Genomic DNA, 20,093 nt, shown 5'->3' with positions numbered 1-20,093 from the left:
TCCTCCATTCCCCTCCCGAGCCCGCCCCCACTCTCCCATGTGGTTAGGTCAGATTTCAGGTTATCAGCATCGCTAAAGGAGTACTGGCTGTTTTGTTCAAGAAAGATGATAGTCAACTGTACTATAAGGGTCAGCATCTGAAATTCCCCATGGGCTGCTTCACGGCGTGGCCCAGAGTCTCCCAGGTGTCTAAAGACTAGTGACGCACTAGGTCCTTGGACTATGGCCATGGGGAGGCACTCTTAGGGTAAGTGTAGAACAGGGGTTTGTAACTCGGACAGGTCCCTGGAGCGGCTTCAGTTGAATGCACAATATCTTGTATACGCATAAGAACATTTTTGTATCACATTTTAAAGAAGTCCTCAACACCTTCTCACCCCCTGACCCCTTTCCTCCTCCCCAAAAAAGTTAAGAAACCGTTTTGACTCTAGGGATCCTGTACTCTTTCTTAGACTAAGAGAATCGAGGAGAAGTGGGGGAAGACTCTACCCTTAAGGGAGAGTTAGAGTGTGGCTGATTTACTGTAGATGGAGTTTCACAGAAACTACTACTCCCAGAGATCTGTGCGGCAAATCCCGAGCTTATTGGTCAGGGGGAAGGACCCTCCCCTAACGTGACACAAGCAAAAGCCAATAGACAGAGGACATTGTAGGGCTCGCCCGCTACCGCTCACCTATCAGAGGCCTGAGAGTCGATGCTTCCGGTATTCGCCCTGGGCTCCGGATCCCGCGGCGCCCGGGAGACTTATTTTCTGTGGGCAGTGTTACCAAAGGTATTTTGTCTTTGCTGCTGCCCAGCTTAGCTGGTGTTGGGGGGCCGTCGGTGGGCCAGGAGGGAGGGGGAGAGACCGGCACTTGTTGGGGAGTGGGGAGGAGAACCAGGCGTGCAGAGAAGATGGGGAGAATGGGAGTAGGAGGTACGCGTGCGAAGGACTGGCGGCTGAGGACGAGCGAGGGGTGGCTTTAAACGTTTGAATATATTCCATGTGACTCACTAGTGACACTTTTGGGAATATATCCTAAGGAAGCCATCCGAAATGAAGAACATGCTTTATGCGTAAAGACCTTTATCACAGCCTTATTTATAATAAGGTAAAGTTGGCTTTAAAACCTTAAAATCAGGCGTCTCAACAGTGAGGAAAAATTATGCGACTTCACTTAGTGAATATTAAGTGGCTTCTAAAAATAATTTATAAAATTTAAATGACACGGGAAAAAGGTAATACATAAGTGAAAAAATCGTGATACGAAATTATACAGTATGATTGGGGAAAAAAAATTAACCAAAACTACATAGAAAAAAGCCCAGAGGGATGTAATCATAATTTTTTTTCCTTTGGATGAATGGCTTTTTGTGAATTTACCTTTTTACCTTTGTTGTGTTTTAATTTAAAAAAAAAGTGTAAAGAACTTGAAATTATCTTATAGTGGAAACACAATAAACAGAAAAACAAATTGGGGGTTGTGTAGCTCTGTTTAAACCTACTAGGAAGTGGTCCGGTTCGCCTAAGCCCAGAGTTGTCTTTAAAAGAAGATTAAAACCATGGGGCGCCTGGGTGGCTCAGTTGGTTAAGCGACTGCCTTCGGCTCAGGTCATGATCCTGGAGTCCTGGGATCGAGTCCCACATCGGGCTCCCTGCTCAGCAGGGGGTCTGCTTCTCCCTCTGCCCTCTTCCCTCTCGTGCTCTCTGTCTCCCATTCTCTTTCTCAGATAAATAAATAAAATCTTTAAAAAAAAAAATAAATAAAATAAAAATAAAAGAAGATTAAAACCAGAATTAAATGGCCACAGGCTGAGCACCAGGTCTTGGTTCTGACCATCTCTCCCCTGAACTAAAGAAACAGTGAGCTTTTCTTTCCCTAAAACTCCCTGAAATCTTATAGTCTGAGGGTTGAGAGGCTATTTCAGCCTTTGTCCTCTTGGCTCCGATCTTTCAGAGCCAGGCTGTCCACTGCTTTGGCTCTAACTACCTCCATGGTGACAGTGACTCCCAGATCCTTAACCTCTGACTGCCTAAGGTACATTGCCACTCCATAGACATCTTAGATGAAGCAGATCTAATAGAAAAATTACCACACACTGCACACCTGAAGCACGCTCTGCCCTATAGATCTCTGATTAATGGTTCAGCAATTTCCCAAGCAAAAAATGTGCGTGTTGTCCTTAATTCTCCTTTCCTCCTCACCACTCATATCCTACCTGATAACCATTATCTATTCCATCTGCCTTAGAAATATCTCTTGAGGGGCGCCTGGGTGGCTCAGTCGGTGAAGTGGCTGCCTTCCGCTCCGGTCATGATCCCAGGATCCTGGGATCAAGTCCCGAATCGGGCTCCTTGCTTGATGGGGAGCCTCCTTCTCCCTCTCCTTCTGCTTGTTGCTCCCCCTGCTTGTGCTAGCTCACTCTCTCTCTCTGTCAGATAAATCTTTTTTTTTTTTAAAAAAAAAGAAAGATCTCTTAAATCAGGCCCTCTTTCGCTACTGAAGTAGCTACAAACTTGGCACTCTTTCTCACTGTGACATTCAAACTATTTCGTGGCCCCTTATTAAACTTACCAGTCTTCTTTCTTAGGTTCATCCTGCACATTAATCACATGAATGTGTGCTAGTTCCTCCTAATTCCTCAGCAGGCCCTTTATGATCAGGGACATAAGGTTGGAAAGGTATATTGATCTCAGAAAAATAGAAGGCCTGAAATACCTTGCTAAGACATTTTTAAAGAACTTTTTTAATATACGTAGACTGTAGAGACAAAGTATTTGAGCAGAAGAACAAAATGACCATAGCTGTGGTTTTTTAAAGAGATGATTCTGCCCTGGGGCATCTGGGTGGCTCAGACAGTTGAGCATCTAACTCGTGGTTTCTTTTTTCTTTTTTTTTTTTTAAAGATTTTATTTATTTATTTGACAGAGAGAGACACAGCGAGAGAGGGAACACAAGCAGGGGGAGTGGGAGAGGGAGAAGCAGGCTTCCCGTGGAGCAGGGAGCCCGATGCGGGGCTCGATCCCAGGACCCTGGGATCATGACCTGAGCCGAAGGCAGACGCTTAACGACTGAGCCACCCAGGCGCCCCTAACTCGTGGTTTCAGCTCAGGTCATGATCTCATGGGTCCTGGGATCAAGCACCCACATGGGACTCTCTGTTCAGCGGGAGTCTGCTTGAAGATTCTCTCCCTCTGCCCCTCCCCTAACTCTCCCGTGTGCTCTCTCTCTCTTTCTCTCAAATAAATCTTAAAAAATAAAAAAGATGATTCTGCCCAATCACTTAGAGCATCCAAGCTCTGTGGGAAGGAAGAGACTGGCGTCTGGAGAATTTCTCCTTGATCTGCCCTACTAAAAAGGGAGAGGTGATCAAGACCTGAACTAGCAGTGGAGTACAAAGGTTTGAAACCAATTTTTGTAATTGGTGTTAGATTTTTTAGAAAAATATGCTGGGGCGCCTGGGTGGCTCAGTTGGTTAAGCGACTGCCTTCGGCTCAGGTCATGATCCTGGAGTCCCGGGATCGAGTCCTACGTCGGGCTCCCTGCTCAGCAGGGAGTCTGCTTCTCCCTCTGACCCTCCCCCATCTTGTGCTCTCTCTCATTCTCTCTCTCTCAAATAAATAAATAAAATCTTAAAAAAAAAATATGCCAAATTTGTTCTTGTTACTAGGGATGAAAATACTAAAATTAATTCTTCTAAAAATCTCAGTAACATAATCATGTTTGTCTTTCTCTTATTTACAGATCCTTACCCTGTGCTATCCCTGGCCATACATACCCTCAATGACATTAGACTGACTTGGGTGGCCTAAAATATATCATATAAATTGCCTTTGATCTAATTTGCCCGTTAGGAATTTTCTCTGCCCAGGAAAATGTATCATGCATTATTTATCAATAAAAGTCTTTAAAAGTGCATAAGTAGATATTAGAGGAAAACATATATTATCTTATATAAGACCAGTGGGTTAGAGATGGCAGTTTTCTTCATTAGTAACAACAGGGGACTTATTCCTCCATTTAGCAAGCCACCGCAGACCCACTTAATCTGACATCATGTGGAAGCATAACTGACCGGTCTTCCTTAGTAAAAGACTCTACAAGCAAGGACAAGGCTAGCAAAGAGGTATGAGAAATAAGTTGCAGATAAGTTAAAAGCATATCACCAGGCAGTTTGGTAGAGAATACATTTTTTTTTAAGGTTTATTTATTTATTTGAGAGAGAGAGCATGAGTGGGAGGACAGGGAGAGGGAGAGAGAATCGCAAGCAGACTCCCCGTTGAGTGCAGAGTCTGACATGGGGCTGGATCTCATGACCCCGAGATCACCACCGGAGCCTAAGCCAAGAGTTGGACACTGAACCATCTGTACGACTCAGGCACTGGGTAGAGACTACATTTCTGTGGATTTAGGGTCCGAAGGCGATTTCTCAAGTTCTGTCTTTGATACATGCTACCTCAGTAAAACAGGGTTGAAAAATATCCATTGGGTTCATTGACATCGATGGCACTGGTGAGTTGGTGAAAGTTATTTCAAAAAGGTGGTAATAGAGTCAATTTGGAGTGGGTTAAGAAGCGAGTGGTGAGAAGGTGCTTGGCTGGTTTGGTTGGTGAAGTGTTCCACTCTTTTTTTTTTTTTTTGGAGTGTTCCACTCTTGATCTTGGTGGTGAGTTCAAGCCTCAAGCTGGGTGTAGAGATTACTTTAAAAAAAAAAAAGTGGTGAAGGAATGGACACTGCAAGTTCAGACAATTCTTTGATAACTAGTAAGATTGAATGTCACTCTAAAGATGTTTATTAATCATTGTATTATTTTGTAAATTGCTTATTGATATCCTTTGGCCATTTTAAAATTCAGGTGTTTGGTTCAAAAGAGCTTTTTTTTTTTTTAAGATTTTATTTATTTATTTGAGAGAGCAGAAGCAGAAGGAACAGCAGAGGGAGAGGGAGAAGCAGGCTTCCTACTGAGCAGGGAGCCCGATGCGGGGCTGGGTTCCAGGACTCTGGGATCATGACCTGAGCCGAAGGCAGTTACTTAACTGACTGAGCCACCCAGGTGCCCCAGAGCTCTTTATGAAGTATTTTTTACATTTAAATCTTTATTTCCTTCTTTCAATCACAAAAAGTCTATTTGAATACATGCTTATTATAAAACAGTTTTTTCAAAAACACAAATAAAAGAGTCCCATCTTACCTCTTACATCACCCCACTCCATTTTAGTTATCTATCTTGAACAGTTTTGGTGTGTATCATTCCCGATTTTTGTTTGCATATTTATGTAAATATATACAAATACCCATGTTTGGGTTCTTTTTTTTTTTTCTTCTAAAGGAAGAATATAGATGAAAGAAAACTATTTGAAAACCTTAAAAAGGAGATTTTTTTTTTTTTTTAAAGATTTTATTTATTTATTTGACAGAGAGAGACACAGTGAGAGAGGGAACACAAGCAGGGGGAGTGGGAGAGGGAGAAGCAGGCTCCCCGCCGAGCAGGGAGCCCGATGCGGGACTCGATCCCAGGACTCTGGGATCATGATCTGAGCTGAAGGCAGTCGCTTAACCAACTGAGCCACCCAGGTGCCCAAAAGGAGATTCTTTTAAGATGTGTTGGATCCTGAATTGCAATAAAAATGATCACTCTGTCAAATAACAGTGTGTTTTGGAATTAGATTTTTGCATTTAATTTTATAAGATTTTAATCTTAATGCACATTTATGATATTATATACAATTGTTATATAATGTATTTACAAAAAGGATTTGGGGCAGCCATCTACTGTATTGATCAACTCCATGATGAATCCATGATGAGTTGATTCATTTCAGGCTTTAAGTGCATCTTGCATATTTTATTGGCTCTCCCCAATTCATCATAGCATCATAGCAAGGCTACACCCAAAAATTGTGATTACAGTAACTTAGACACAGGATTAGTAGTCAGAGTGCACATTTTTTGTTTACTTGATTCCTGTTAGTGTCTTGAAACTTTGAACCAAGAACTGCTACCATGAGCATTGCTATTATTTTGCCTAAATTACTGATTTTTAGTATCTTGTTTGTGATCAGGGAAGTTTGAACTAGGGGTGCCCAAAAGGTACATATTGGGTGCATAAATGGCCAAGTGTAAAAACTAGTATTCCACAGAGGCAATCATAAAATGAACCTGTGAGACAAAAGAAAAATCTGAAATTTCATTCCTGTTATTAAAAATGTATTATTAAAACATTATTAAAAAAACAACATTATAGTCATCATTACATTTCAAAGGTTTGAGCTTATTTTATAGGAAAAATAATTTCTCAGCAATACTGGTGTTCCTGGATTGTACTTGTGGTCACCAAACTACACACTTTCAGTGCTAAAAAGCCACTTCCTTTCAGCTGCAAGGTATTTTGGGTACCTCATTTTTATTTAACACTTTTTCCTTCATTCTTTTTCATTATTATGTCTGGACTGAAAATGATTTATCAGGAATTTTGGAGATTTTCCACCTCATGAAAACTGGTGACGAGTTCACTGTCTGCCTTTAATTCATTCTCACAACTTGTGAATAATTCCCAGTTAGGATGTTTACTTAAATGACCCATAGCTAAATAGAATTTAAAGACTAAAAGTTAGGGGTGCCTGGCTGGCTCAGTGGGTAGAGCTTGTGACTCTTGATCTTGGGGTTATGAGCTCAAGCCCCTCATCGGATATAGAGATTACTTTAAAAAATCTTAAGTAAAAGGGTGGGGTGCCTGGGCATTGTCTATCTTCGGCTCAGGTCATGATCCCAGGGTCCTGGGTTTGAGCCCCAAATCTGGTTCCATGCTCGGCAGGAAGCCTGCTACTCCCTCTCCTACTCCCCCTGCTTGTGTTCCCTCTCTCACTGTCTCTCTCTCTTCAAATAAATAAAATCTTTTTTAAAAAATCTTTAAAAAAAACCTTAAAAGTTAAACACAGTTCTTTTTTTTTTTTTTTAAGATTTTATTTATTTGACAGAGACACAGCAAGAGAGGGAACATAAGCAGGGAGAGTGGGAGAGGGAGAAGCAGGCTTCCTGCTTGAGCAGGGAGAGCCCGATGTGGGGCTCGATCCCAGGACCTGGGATCATGACCTGAGCCGAAGGCAGACGCTTAAGGATTGAGCCACCCAGGCGCCCTTAAACACAGTTCTTAAATATTTTTGTTTAATGAATACTAACATAATGAACAATTTTACCAAGATTAGAATTAGAATTAATTTCTATCACTGTGCTTTATACTTTTATTTAACTTTCATAAACATCGGGGTACCTGGGTGACTCAGTTGGTTAAGTGTCTGACTTGATTTCAGCTCAGGTCCTGATCTCACGGGTCAGGGGATAGAGCCCTGTGTTGGGCTCTGCGCTCAGCAGAGTCTGCTTGAGGTTCTCTCTCTCTCTCCCTCTCCCTCTGCCCCACCCCCACTCATGTGCTCTCTCTGTAAATGAATAAATCTAAAAAAATAAATTTCATAGACATCTGTTGATCAAAAAATGTTTTTCTTTAAGTTACCTAATGTACTCTTTTTTTTTTTTTAAGATTTTATTTATTTATTTTGAGAGAGAGAATGAGATAGAGAGATCATGAGGGTCAGAGGGAGAAGCAGACTCCCTGCTGAGCAGGGAGCCTGATGTGGGACTCGACCCCAGGACTCCAGGATCATGACCTGAGCCGAAGGCAGTCGCTTAACCAACTGAGCCACCCAGGTGCCCCCTAATGTACTCTTTTTTAATATTTATATTATGCTAGTCTATTTCTCAGTAAGTCAACTGTGTGAAAGTTCTTGTTTTTGTCCTAAAACTAATCTGTCACAGTCATTTATTATTGCAACATTTTATTCCTGCAGCCTATATAGATATATAGATATATATAGATATATATAGATATATATATATATATATATATACACACACTCAGTGATCTCAAGTTGAGATATATATATATATATATCAACTCACTGGTAGAATTTTGAAATAGGATGTACCTGAGGCAATTTTTTGCCTTTTAAATAAAGAATGCTTGTCATGTTTGTCTGTATTTGGAAATGAATACTTATCATTTAGATAAGTTAGAATATCCATCTTATTCTCATTACTGCCTTATTCTCATCTGACCTCATTATCTTAAGATATGTGTGGACACACTGTTCAGGGATGCTAGCATTAGGCTGTTCAGTTTTCCAAAGGCTGAAATCCAAGCCAAATAGTAGATTTTGGCTGAATACTAAGGCAAAGCCAACTTTTGGTGCATCTGAACTTGAAGTTCACTAAAGCAACAGTAAACCAGGTTCTGTGCATAAGATGATTCAAGGAAAAATTTTCATACTGTGGCACTGATATAGACTCTACATTATAATAATCACCAGAAATAAAGATGTTTCTCGGGTGCCTGGGTGGCTCAGTTGGTTAAGCGACTGCCTTCGGCTCAGGTCATGATCCTGGAGTCCCTGGATCGAGTCCCACATCGGGCTCCCTGCTCGGCAGGGAGTGTGCTTCTCCCTCTGACCCTCCCCCCTCTCGTGCTCTCTCTCATCTCTCTCTCTCAAATAAATAAATAAATAAAACCTTTAAAAAAAAAAAAAAAAAGCTGTTTCTCCCCCCTGGAACTACCCCAGGAAGGAAACATTTGATTGTTGCAAAATCCTACATTAGTTTTATAGAATGTTAAAATTATAAAGGGGCGCCTGGGTGGCTCAGTCGTTAAGCATCTGCCTTCGGCTCAGGTCATGATCTCAGGGTCCTGGGATCGAGCCCCGCATCGGGCTCCCTGCTCGGCGGGAAGCCTGCTTCTCCCTCTCCTACTCCCCCTGCTTGTGTTCCCTCTCTCCCTGTGTCTCTTTGTGTCAAATAAATAAATAAAATCTTAAAAAAAATTATATAAATATATTGTTTGATTGTCCTCATGATTTAAATGACAGTATGAGTTCTTTAAGAACTGGGACTATGAGTTCTTTAAGACCCGGGAACTTGTGCTAATATGTATGGTTGCTTAACCATTCTTTTTTTTAAATCACAAAAAATGAGAAATGCTAGTGTATGGCTGCATTAGGACTATATGGCCCTGTAGGGGAGGGAAATATCTCTTAATATATATCCCCCATCGTTTTAGTTGTTATTGAAGAGCCTGGATTATTTAACAGACTTAGAAAGAACGTCCAAATACAGTTCAAAGAGGTTTATTGACAGTATCATAAGAGCCTAAAGCAACAAACAAATGTGATCACAACACAACCCCTGGCAATACCATGACCCAATTGGAAACTCCTTTTAGGATATAATGGATACGGAGCAATCCATCTGAAAGTACTTGCCAGCACTTAATGAAATGTGCTAGGAACTGATAGGCAAAGAAGTTAAGTCTGGTTTCTACTCGCAAGGACTTTGTGTGTGAGTTGTGAAATTTGAGGTAGTGTATGAAAGAGGGACTGGTAATTGCAGGTAATAAACTGAAGATGTCACACGAGTGCTTTAGACTATAAGGGCTATAGGCGTTAAGAGGAGGAAAGTATCAGCTTTAGCAGGATGAGTAAGGAAGACCTCTTGGAGGAGATGGTATTTAAGCTGGGCCGTCACTTCACCTGTCATTTATTATGTGTTTTGAATGGGCCAGCCATTGTAATTGTGAAGATGAATAAACAGAAGTAAGACTGGAGAGATAGGTAGGTCCACACTGGGCAGGGGTTTGAATGCCCAACTGAGGAATTCAGACTTTATCCTATAGGCCAGTGCTGTCCAGCAGAATTTTCCTCACTGATGGAAATGTTCTGTTCTGCCCTGTACAATATGAGAGCCACTAGCCACATGTAACTGTGGACCACTTTAAAAAGGGCTAGTGCAACTGAGCAACTGGATTTTTAAAAATTTTAATTAAATTTACAAAACACACGCGGTTCATAGCTACTGTATTGAACAGCACAGCTCTAGGCAGTAGGTAACGTCTGCCAGTTTTTTTTTTAATATCTGCCAATTTTTAAGCTGATAAATGATATACTTAAAAGGACATTTTAAGATTGGTTTTGCACAAGATGGACTGAAGAAAGCCAGAGGTAGGGAAACCAAGTAGGAGGAGATTATTGCAGTCATCTAGGTTAGAGGTGCCAGTGATTGATTCAGGAGAGTGCTGGTGGGAATGACAAGGACTGGATTCAGAAACAGTTCTAAGAATTAGTAGGATTTGACGACTAACTGAGAGTACAGGAGAGCAGTCAAATGGAGTCCCGAGTTTTTAGCCTGAGTGAATATGAGAATGGTGATATCCATTAAGGAGCTGCTGTTGAGAGCAAAAAAACCATTTTTTTTTTCTTGTATGCACATCCGGTTTGAAATGAGTGTGGGCAGGGCTAATATCAGCCATAATGTGAAGCCTAACAGATGACTAGCACTGCAGCTCAGCAAGGAAGCCAGGAGAAGAGATGGAGGCCTGACAGTAATAAACAGAGACGATAAAAACACGAGAGTAAGTGACATTGGAAGGAAGGAAAAGGGAAAACAGTGGTGAGAACTGAGTACCAAACTTTTAGACTCTATCCACATCTAAATAAAAATTGAAAAGCTGAATTCCCACCTACAGGGGAATCATTGGATACAATATGGCATGCCTTGCAGCTACTTAAAAGATTGAGGGAGCTCTATTTTTATTGACTTGGAAAGGTACCCATGATTTAAAATAAATTAGTGAATAATATGTAACATATGATCCTTGTGGTGATTGTCATTTTTTGAAAACCCCTTCCCTAATTTGGGGGCAACTGCCCTTTGTGTGAGTCTTGGTGGGAGGCAGAGTCCCATCACCCTATCACAGAAGCCTTTGTGGGGAGACCCTCTCTCCATCCTGGCAGCTAGAGCAGGGCATGGAAGCTAGGCTTAGCCAGTGGGAGGTTTCCCCCTGGACCCCCATTCGGCATCTTAAGCAATTGCCATCAAAGAAGGGGCAGTGAAGTTAGATTTTCAGGTGCTAATGTGTGGGGGAGAGAGTGATGGCATGGTTTATTCTGCCTAGCCACACTTGGTTCCTGCTTGTTTTCTGAGCCTGGTTCTCGAGCCGCCTTTTTTTGCTTAAATTAGCCAGAGTGGTCTCTGTTGTTAGTACCCAGGAACTTTGACTTATACCCCGACATTTTGTTTAAAAGAAAAACAAACTGGGGCACCGGGTTGGCTCAATCGGGTGGGCATCTACCTTCGGCTTGGGTAATGATCAGGTCCTGGGATCTACCCCTGCATCGGGCACCCTGCTCAGTGGGGGCGTCTCCTTCTCCCTCTAACCCTCCCCCCTGCTTATGCTCTTGCTCACTCTGTCTCTCTCAAATGAATAAATAAAAAAATCTTTAAAAAGAAATAAAAGGAAAAAAACTTAGCACATAATAGAATTCTTCTTATTTTATTATTATTAGTAGTAGTATTTATTTATTTTTTTGGTAGGTTTCTTTAATGGTTTCAAAGGCTGCACACCAAATCGTTAACAGTGCTTTTATCAAGGATTTGAGATTGGGGAGGGGAGGTGTTGGCATAGGGGAGGAAGAAACGTTTCATTTTATTTTAGACACTTCTGGTTTGTCTGAATTTCATTGCAGTGAGCATGTACTACTTTAGTAATTTAAATGCCTGGAAAAAAATTATGAGAAAATGCAAGATAATACTTTCCTAACTTTGCATTATTGTGAAAGATTGTTGCAAGGAGCAAATGGTAGGGAATGTGAAAATGGTCTGAAAATTATTAAGTGCTATTTGAATATGAGGAAGTAGGAAGGACAACAGTGACTTTGTTGAGTGTCATTTCACTGTGGAGGTAAAAACCTTCTTGAAGGGAGTTGAGGAAATAAGTGCTAATAAAGTCAGGGATGTGAATATCAATTAATGCAGTTTGCCAGTGAAAGAATAGAAATTAGAGGGCGCCTGGTTGGCTCAGTTGGTTAAGCGACTGCCTTTGGCTCAGGTCATGATCCTGGAGTCCTGGGATCGAGTCCCACATCGGGTTCCCTGCTTAGCAGGGAGTCTGCTTCTCCCTCTGACACTCCCCCCTCCTGTGCTCTCTCTTTCTCTCTCTCTCATTCTCTCTCTCAAATTAAAAAAAAAAGAATAGAAATTAGATGGTGAAAGAAGTCTTTCTCAGTTTTGCTTTGATTTTTTTTTTTTTAGAGAGAGAGGAAGAGAAAATGTGAGTGGTGGGAGACGCAGAGGGAAAGGGAGAGAGAGAATCCTCAGACTCCCTGCTGAGCTCAGAGCCCAACAACGGGGGCTCCGTCTCACGACCCCGAGACCATGACCTGAGCTGAAATCAAGATTTGAACGCTCAACCGACTAAGCCGCCCAGGCACCCCTCAGTTTTTTAATTTGATCACTTTTTTTCTTTAAAGATTTTATTTATTTATTTGCCAGAGAGAGACACAGCAAGAGAGGGAACATAAGCAGGGGGAGTGGGAGAGGGAGAAGCAGGTTCCCCGCATAGCAGGGAGCCCAGTGCAGGGCTCCTTCCCAGGACCCTGGGATCATGACCTGAGCCGAAGGCAGACGCTTAACGACTGAGCCACCCAGGCGCCCCTAATTTGAAAACTTTTTTAAGTTGAAAGTACCATACCCAATATAGCCTCAATCTATATTCAAGAATTACTAACATTTTGCTACATCTGTTTGATCTCTCTGCATTTCTATATCAAATGTATAGGGTTTCATGGTTTTGTTTTTTGCTAAACTGTTTGAAAGCAAACTGTAGGCATCATGACACTTTACCCCAAATACTTCAGCATCATATTTTAATGGTAAGGACATTCTCCTACATAACCACAATACCATGTTCACACTTAAGAAAATGAATAACTCTACAATATCTTCTAATATCTGTTGCCTATTCAAATTTCTCCAATTCTAAACATATCTTTTTTTTTTTTAATAGAAAATTTTATGTCCTTGGGATACCTGGGTGGCTCAGTTGGTTAAGCGTCTGCCCTCGGCTCAGGTCATAATCCCAGGGTCCTGGGATCGAGCCCCACCTCGGGCTCCTTGCTCAGCAGGGAGCCTGCTTCTCCCTCTGCCTGCCACTCCCCTTGCTTGTGCTCGCTCTCTCTCTCTGACAAATAAATAAATCTTCCAAAAAAATTTTATTTCCTCAATTCAAGAGCCAATCAAAGTTTATATATTACATTTGCTTGTTATGGCTCAGTAGTGTCTTTTAATCTGTCAAATTCCTTCATCCTTTTATCCCCTTGAAATATTGACCTGTGAAAGGCCTAAGCCAATTGTCTTGTAAAATGTCCTACATTTTGGATTTGTCTGATTATATTCTCCTGGTAAATCTTTCCTTTTTACTGATTTCAGACAACCTGTATCCAAAAGGATGGAGTTGGGAAAAGGAAGACTTCTCAGGACGGGGCTGAATGCGTTGTATCAGGCAGTACACCCAGTTCATGGCCTTGTCTGGACTGATGGGCGTCAGGTAGTCCTGACTGATTTACAGCTTCACGGTGGAGAGGCCAGGTTTGGGGACTCCAAGGTCATTGGACAGTTTGAACATGTGTACGGAGTGTCCTGGGCCCCCCCTGCTGTGGCCGACATGCCTGCCGTGCTCGCCATCCAGCACAAGAAGCATGTCGCTGTGTGGCGGCTCTGTCCCAGCACTACAGAGACAAGCAGATGGCTGATGTCACAGACCTGTGAGATTAGAGAATCACTTCCTGTCCTTCCCCAGGGCTGTGTGTGGCATCCAAAGAGTCCTGTCCTGGCTGTGTTGACGGCACAGGATGTGTCCGTCCTCCCAAGCGTCCACGGTGACGATCCCCGTGTGAAAGCAGATGTCGACACGGGGGGCCTCATTCACTGTGCCTGTTGGACCCAGGATGGCCGGAGGCTGGTGGTGGCAGTTGGCAGCAGCCTGCATTCCTATATTTGGGACAGTGCTCAGAAGACTCTTTGCAGGTGCTCCTTCTACCCGGTGTTTGCTGTGGACAGCTACGTGCGCTCCATGGGAGCCACCGCGGACTCACAGGTCGCTGTGGTGACTGAGCTTCCACTAGCTAAGATTTGTGGCTTAAATGCATCTGAAGCCTTTGATGTTCCTGCTGGTGGGGAAGACACTCGTCTGTGTGCTTCACCGGCTACTGATGAAGCACCCACTGGGGATCAGGGGGCAGTTGCTTCCGAAACACACTTTGAAACCTCAGTTTCTCCTGTTTCTTCTTCCTTTTCAGATTCTCTGGATCTAACTCATATACATTCCAATACCGCCAAATCTGGGGGTAGTTCTCTTATTCGTCTAAGAAAAAAGGACTACTTGACAGGAACCGGCCTGGATTCTTCACATTTGGTCCTTGTGACCTTTGAGAAAGAGGTCACCCAGACCAGAAAAGTCACCATTCCCGGGATTCTGGCTCCCGATCTAATAGCATTTAATCCTAAAGCACAGGTGCTGGCGGTGGCTTCCAATACGTACCATGTCATTTTTATCTATTCTGTCATTCCATCGTGTGTGCCAAATATCCGGCAGATTCAGTTAGAGAGAAGTGAAAAGCCGAAAGGCATATGCTTCTTGACAGATAAGTTATTACTGATTTTGGTAGGAGAACAAAAATCCACTGATTCAGCATTTCTTCCTTCTTCGAAGACTGATGAGTATATCATTCGTTTGATTGTTAGAGAAGTAACATTGGAAGAAGAATCTCCAGTAACAGCACGTGAAAACCAGAGTGGAGGCTCTACTCTCAGTACTCTATTAAATAAAACAGAGAGAAAAAAGCTAATTGAAAGTCTTTCCCCAGATTTTTGTCACCCAAACAGAGGGCTCTTAACAGCTAATGGCAGTGGGCAAAGTGCGAGGCCTGGAAAAACCCTTATTAAAGAAATCAAAAGTCCTCCCACCAGGGTCTGTGACGGTCCCATCGCCCTTGACGCTCTAGATGCTGAGCCCATTAACCGCTCGGTAACGCTGGCTAGATCCAGCGGCACACCCCACCACACCCCAACTCCCAAACCTCCTGATTGGCCTCCAAGCAAGAACTTACAAAGGGAAAAGGAAATTTCCCGGCTGTCTAAGGAAATGGAAATTTTATCTAGGACCCTGACTGAAGTGCAGCGACGTCTCTCTGAACTCACAGACGTTCTACAAAAGGAGAAGTCCTCTCCTGGGTATCCACTCTCTCAGGACCCGCCCTATGTGCACGTCGCTTATCAGGTAACTTCTCCTTTGAGGAGCTGCCCCTCTATGTGAAAGCTCCTGCAGCCAGTGGGTACTGACAAGAAAAGCTCATTGACGAGCAAGATGGTGTTGTAGCTGAACTTCATGAGCTGGGCGTGTTACGTTACGGGCGAGTTCTACCTCTAGGTTGGTTGGCTGCCAGCCAGATGGGCACGCATATCAGCATACGCTGGGATTGTGTCACCTGCCTGGTGTAAAATACGAATGATTGTACTCATCCTGGCAATTTATATTTAAAAAAAAAAGAACTCTCCTTATTGTGCTATTTCACTGTGGGAAACTTTTCCTTATGCATTGCAGAGAGAAAGGTTAGGTCGATTTAGAAAGATTTAATGCATGTGCAAATATATCATATTACATGAATGGGATCATAGCTGATCTGTTTTTATCATGAACATTTTCATTCCCCGTTGAACGTGGCCCTGCCCCCCGCCATAACTCACTTTAATTCACGGCTCAACGTGGCTCCCTCCATTATTTTAGTTCATACTCCTGTAATCTTACACACTTCTTTGTATCCATAGGTCTATAGATGCGGGGGTGGTGGTGTTTTACAAAAATTGTTTTACAAAAATGGGGTCATAGGGTGCACTCTCTGTGCTGAGAGTACACTGTTTATGTAGCTGGGCCCTTGGTGGACATTCACGTTGCCTTTAGCTCTTCACTTCTCTTCAGTCACTCCCAGTCCTGCTGTAGTGGTACCCTTATATGTAGCTGTTTGTATTCCTACTTTTATTTCTGTTGGGTTGGTTCCCAGAAGTGGAAGTGCTAATTTGAGGAGTATATATATATATATGTTTCTACTTTTCAAAGAGTTGCCAGATTGCCTCTCAAAAGATTTTTTACTTAATGCATCATCACATACCCCTTCTCAACCTAGGAGACTGTCCTTTTCCTCACAGCCCCACCAGTCTGATAAGTGTGAAGTGCTTTTCACTTTTATCCATTTGTATTTCCTTTACTATTAGTATGTCTTCATGGTTTTTGGCCAATTGAATATGAATTGCCTATTGCTCATTTTTTTCCTATTGAGTTATCAGTTTATTTTTTTTAAGAGTGATTTTATTTTATTTTTATTTATTTATTTTTTTAAGATTTTATTTATTTGACAGAGACAGCGAGAGAGGGAACACAAGCAGGGGGAGCAGGAGAGGGAGAAGCAGGCTTCCCGCAGAGCAGGGAGCCCGATGCAGGGCTCGATCCCAGGACCCTGGGATCATGACCCGAGCCGAAGGCATACGCTCAACGACTGAGCCACCCAGGTGCCCCAAGTTATCAGTTTATAAGAGGTTTTTGTAGAGGAGCGCCTGGGTGGCTCAGTTGGTTGAGCGACTGCCTTTGGCTCAGGTCATGATCCTGGAGTCCCGGGATCGAGTCCCTCATCGGGCTCCCTGCTCAGCGGGGGGTCTGCTTCTCCCTCTGACCCTCTTCCCTCTCGTGCTCTCTGTCTCTCATTCTCTCTCTCAAGTAAATAAATAAAATCTTTAAAAAAAAAAAAGAGGTTTTTGTAGATTATAGAAATTAATAGGGGTGCCTGGGTGGCTCAGTCAGTTAAGCAGCTGCCTTCAGTTCAGGTCATGATCCTGGGATCCTGGGATCAAGCCCCGCAGCCGGCACCCTGCTCATCAGGGGATCTGCTTCTCCCCCTGCTGTTGTGCTCTTGCTTGCTTTCTCTCTCTCTCTCTCTCCCTCTCAAATAAATAAAAATAAAATCTTAAAAAAAAAATACTACTGTTTGACCAACTCCGGATGTAGGTTTTTAAATGAACCAAAGAATAGTTTAAAACTGAATTAAAATTTTTTTATTGTGAAAAATTTCAAACATATTCTTTATTATGAAAAATTGTAAACATAAAGACTACATAATGAAATCCTTTTAATATCTGTCATCTGGATTTAACAGTTGTTAACATTTTGCCATAATTGCTTCTTTTTTTTTAAATTCCTAAAATATTTTAAGTAGGAATGTCATGGTATTTAACCCATAAATATTTTGAGATCTAATCCTTTTGTTGTGTTAAATAATGTAGCCAAAAGCTCCTTATTTACAACTGTTCTAGTTTTTTTTTTTCCTTTTAAAGATTTTGTTTATTTGAGAGAGGGAGAGTGAGAGAGAGAGAGAGAGCACTAGCGGGGCCAGGAGCAGAGGGAGAGGGAGAAGCAGACTCCCAGTTGAGCAAGGAGCCGATGTGGAGCTCAGTCCCAGGACCCTGGGATCACAACCCGAGCGGAAGGCAGATGCCCAACTGACTGAGCCACCCAGGCGCCCCACAGCTGGTTTAGTTATAATGATAGTAAATAGGATTCTAAAAAACTACTTACACATTCTGTTCTTAAGAAATGTTAACTCTGTTGCTTCTGCAATCAGTTTAACAACTTTTATTTTTATATTTGAAGAAATCTTATTATGTAGGTCCTGTTGTTGAAAAAAGAGCTGTACTCCTCTGCAATGGCAAACTAAGGCTCAGTACAGTCCAGCAGACTTTCGGCCTCTCTCTTGTCGAAATGCTCCATGGTAGGTGGAATTCAAGAAATTGGTTCTACCCCACACTCCCTCCCTCTACCATCTATTTTGTAACTTTCATTGATAATAAAGGTGAAGTTTACAAACCATTCAGTGATTCACGAGAAAGTTAACAAATATTTTTCATTGCCTACTGTATACCCAAGTCTATCATAGGTACCGAAACACATGGGAAATACAGGTTCCGCCCTTGAGGAACTTACAGCCTAGCTGGAAGACCTAAATGTACACAGGAAAAACCTGGAAGAGTTACAAAGCAATATATAACAGCTGCAAAGGAATGACATTAAAACCACATATATACCTGTTGCACTAAACATAAAGATCATAGCAGCATTGCAGAATATTTCTTAAAGGAGTTGGTCATTTTAATATGCAGCAAACATGGGATGAGAAGGGTATCCCTAAATGCCAGCGAACTGAACTGTGCCTACTCTTGAAATGCACAGCGTGGTGGGTTTTTTATGCCTCATTCTTCTAATGGTAGCCACCATGTTGAACATGAGATCTGTTTCTAGCACCAGCATTTTTTTGTTTTGACACATGCCTTTGTGATATGATTTGATAATTGTCATCTGTCCTGGGTGGAGTTACTATTCCATTCCGGGTGTACCATATTTCACTTCACCATATTTTCTTTGACCTTCCAGTGGTTTCCAGTTTCAGCAGCATACATAGCACTGATAAAAACCTCTCTGCATATTTTACATGTTGTTCTTGGAAAGTATAGATTTTTCAGAAGTGAAATTACAGGGTCAAAGGTGAGGCACAGTAGATTTGAAAGAACCAGAGAAGGTCCAGGCATGTGTTAAGGCCACTGGCCCTAGGTTACTGCAGAACAAACCATTCAGGATTATCTGGACCATTCTAGTCTAACAGTAGTCAGCTAAGCATCCTTAGGTGTCTAGAGGTTGGTAATGATCTAAAGAGTAAAGGTTCCTCCAGAGAGTAGCTGTTCCCACCTTCACATAGTTTCTGGAGAAATGCTTAAGAGCGAGTAGATAGGGACACTCCACACACAACCCCTAACACATGTGCGCTATATACACAATCAGATGCATAGCACTGAGTGATAAATGCCTCGCCTGGGTAAAGATGGATGTCCCCTAGCTATGCCTACGTCGTCAATGCCATCAATACCCGCTCCTGCCATATAATGTCACCCTCAGTAGTGCTCAGTCCTTCCGTCTACCCAGTTGTCTGCACGGTCTTACAATGATCAGTTCAATATTATCAACTACTCTATTCTTACCCTCAAAAAAAAATCTGCCTTCTTCTTCTTCATAGAATAAGATGAGATATCCTAAGTTTCCTATGTGTTTATTTCACTTTGCAGACTCGCACTGGATCCTTCTCTGTGCTGATAGCGAAGGCTTCATCCCGTTAACATTCACGGCCACCCAGGAAATAACCATCAGAGATGGCAGCGCAAATGTCTTCACGGACTCTGTCTCAGAGTCTTAATCCTGCTCCTTCTCTTGAAGTCTTGAGAGACCTGACTGTCGAGAGCGTAGACGCCACCGGCTGATCTACCCATTTAGGCAGTATGGCCTGATACCCTTTCAGATGAGGCCATTCAGACAATATCTCTTTTCCACCGTGGACTCTCCTCAGCTGGGATTTGCACAGTTGCTCAGAGGTGAAGCACCTGCTGTGGTTGGCTCGGCTGCTTTTCCTCCTTGTCCCCCCAACCCCACCCCACCCCACCCCACCCCACCCCACCCCCACCGCCCTGGGCTGCAGCTCCCTGCTCTCTGGCAGAACTCAGTCTTTGTTAGATGGTTCAAAAAGTGGTTGTTTACGTATTCATGGCTGTGTGGTTTTGCCTAAGGGCAGAATTCCCAGAACAAAACAGTATTCTGGTGCCATATGGATTGTGTTTTATGGTTTCTCTGAGGCTTTCTGTCCCTTACCCAAAACTGTTAAAGCTGTGTTAGAGAAGCACTTAAAAGGTACTTCAGCATTGTTATAGATCATTTCCTTGGCTTAGAGATGAGAGTAGGAGGTACTGGAGAACATACACTCCGACATATCCTTCTTACCCCAAACCAGCAGGAATCAGCAGAGCTCAAAAGAAGACAAAAAAATCGATTGACTTCTGTCCCCAGGGCAGAACAGGAAGTAGTTCTGATGTTGGCTGGACCTGCCAGGATTTAAACCTAACTCTCTTGCTTCCTTAAAAAATGCTGGCCAACTAAGGTCCGAAAAACTAGCCCTGGGCAAATTACAAATGAAATTTCAAGTGTTTTGACCCCTCTGGACCCCACTGGAGCATGTGCTTATGCTAATAGTGCGATGCCAAGCCCAGGTGACATCTAAGGCATGATTTCGTGCTGTGGCTAATCCTGATTTTCTCCCTGAAATGCCTTTTTTTTTTTTTTCTTTTTCCAGTTTTGGGATCATAAA

General features: G+C 42.5%; 1 protein-coding gene across 2 annotated transcripts; it reads left to right on the top strand.

Annotated features, from left to right (window-relative positions):
- The first annotated feature begins 723 nt into the window (after positions 1-723).
- WDCP (WD repeat and coiled coil containing) lies at positions 724-19,370 on the top strand. 2 transcript variants are annotated; one of them, XM_035000674.1, is made up of 4 exons: positions 724-772; positions 13,291-15,139; positions 17,561-17,678; positions 19,024-19,370. In XM_035000674.1, exons 2-4 carry the CDS (start codon positions 13,310-13,312, stop codon positions 19,149-19,151), a joined length of 2,076 nt encoding a protein of 691 aa, XP_034856565.1. In that variant the 5' UTR covers positions 724-772; positions 13,291-13,309; the 3' UTR covers positions 19,152-19,370. The 2 variants fall into 2 exon arrangements, with proteins under 2 accessions (XP_034856565.1, XP_034856566.1); XM_035000675.1 differs by lacking the exon at positions 724-772 and adding an exon at positions 924-1,091.
- The last annotated feature ends 723 nt before the right edge of the window (positions 19,371-20,093 follow it).

Source organism: Mirounga leonina, unplaced genomic scaffold (genome assembly GCF_011800145.1).
Source record: "Mirounga leonina isolate KUSES-001 unplaced genomic scaffold, KU_Mleo_1.0 Mir_125, whole genome shotgun sequence".
Lineage (NCBI taxonomy): Eukaryota > Metazoa > Chordata > Mammalia > Carnivora > Phocidae > Mirounga > Mirounga leonina.
The sequence above is the reverse complement of the archived record's forward strand: the minus strand, read 5'-3'. Positions and strand labels throughout refer to the sequence as shown.

Coding starts and splice junctions, on each gene's coding strand:
- WDCP (XM_035000674.1), top strand. CDS start 13,310: ATGGAGTTGGGAAAAGGAAGACTTCTCAGGACGGGGCTGAATGCGTTG. Junction 15,140..17,560: donor ATGTGCACGTCGCTTATCAG/GTAACTTCTCCT, acceptor TTATATTTGAAG/AAATCTTATTATGTAGGTCC. Junction 17,679..19,023: donor TCTTGTCGAAATGCTCCATG/GTAGGTGGAATT, acceptor TTCACTTTGCAG/ACTCGCACTGGATCCTTCTC.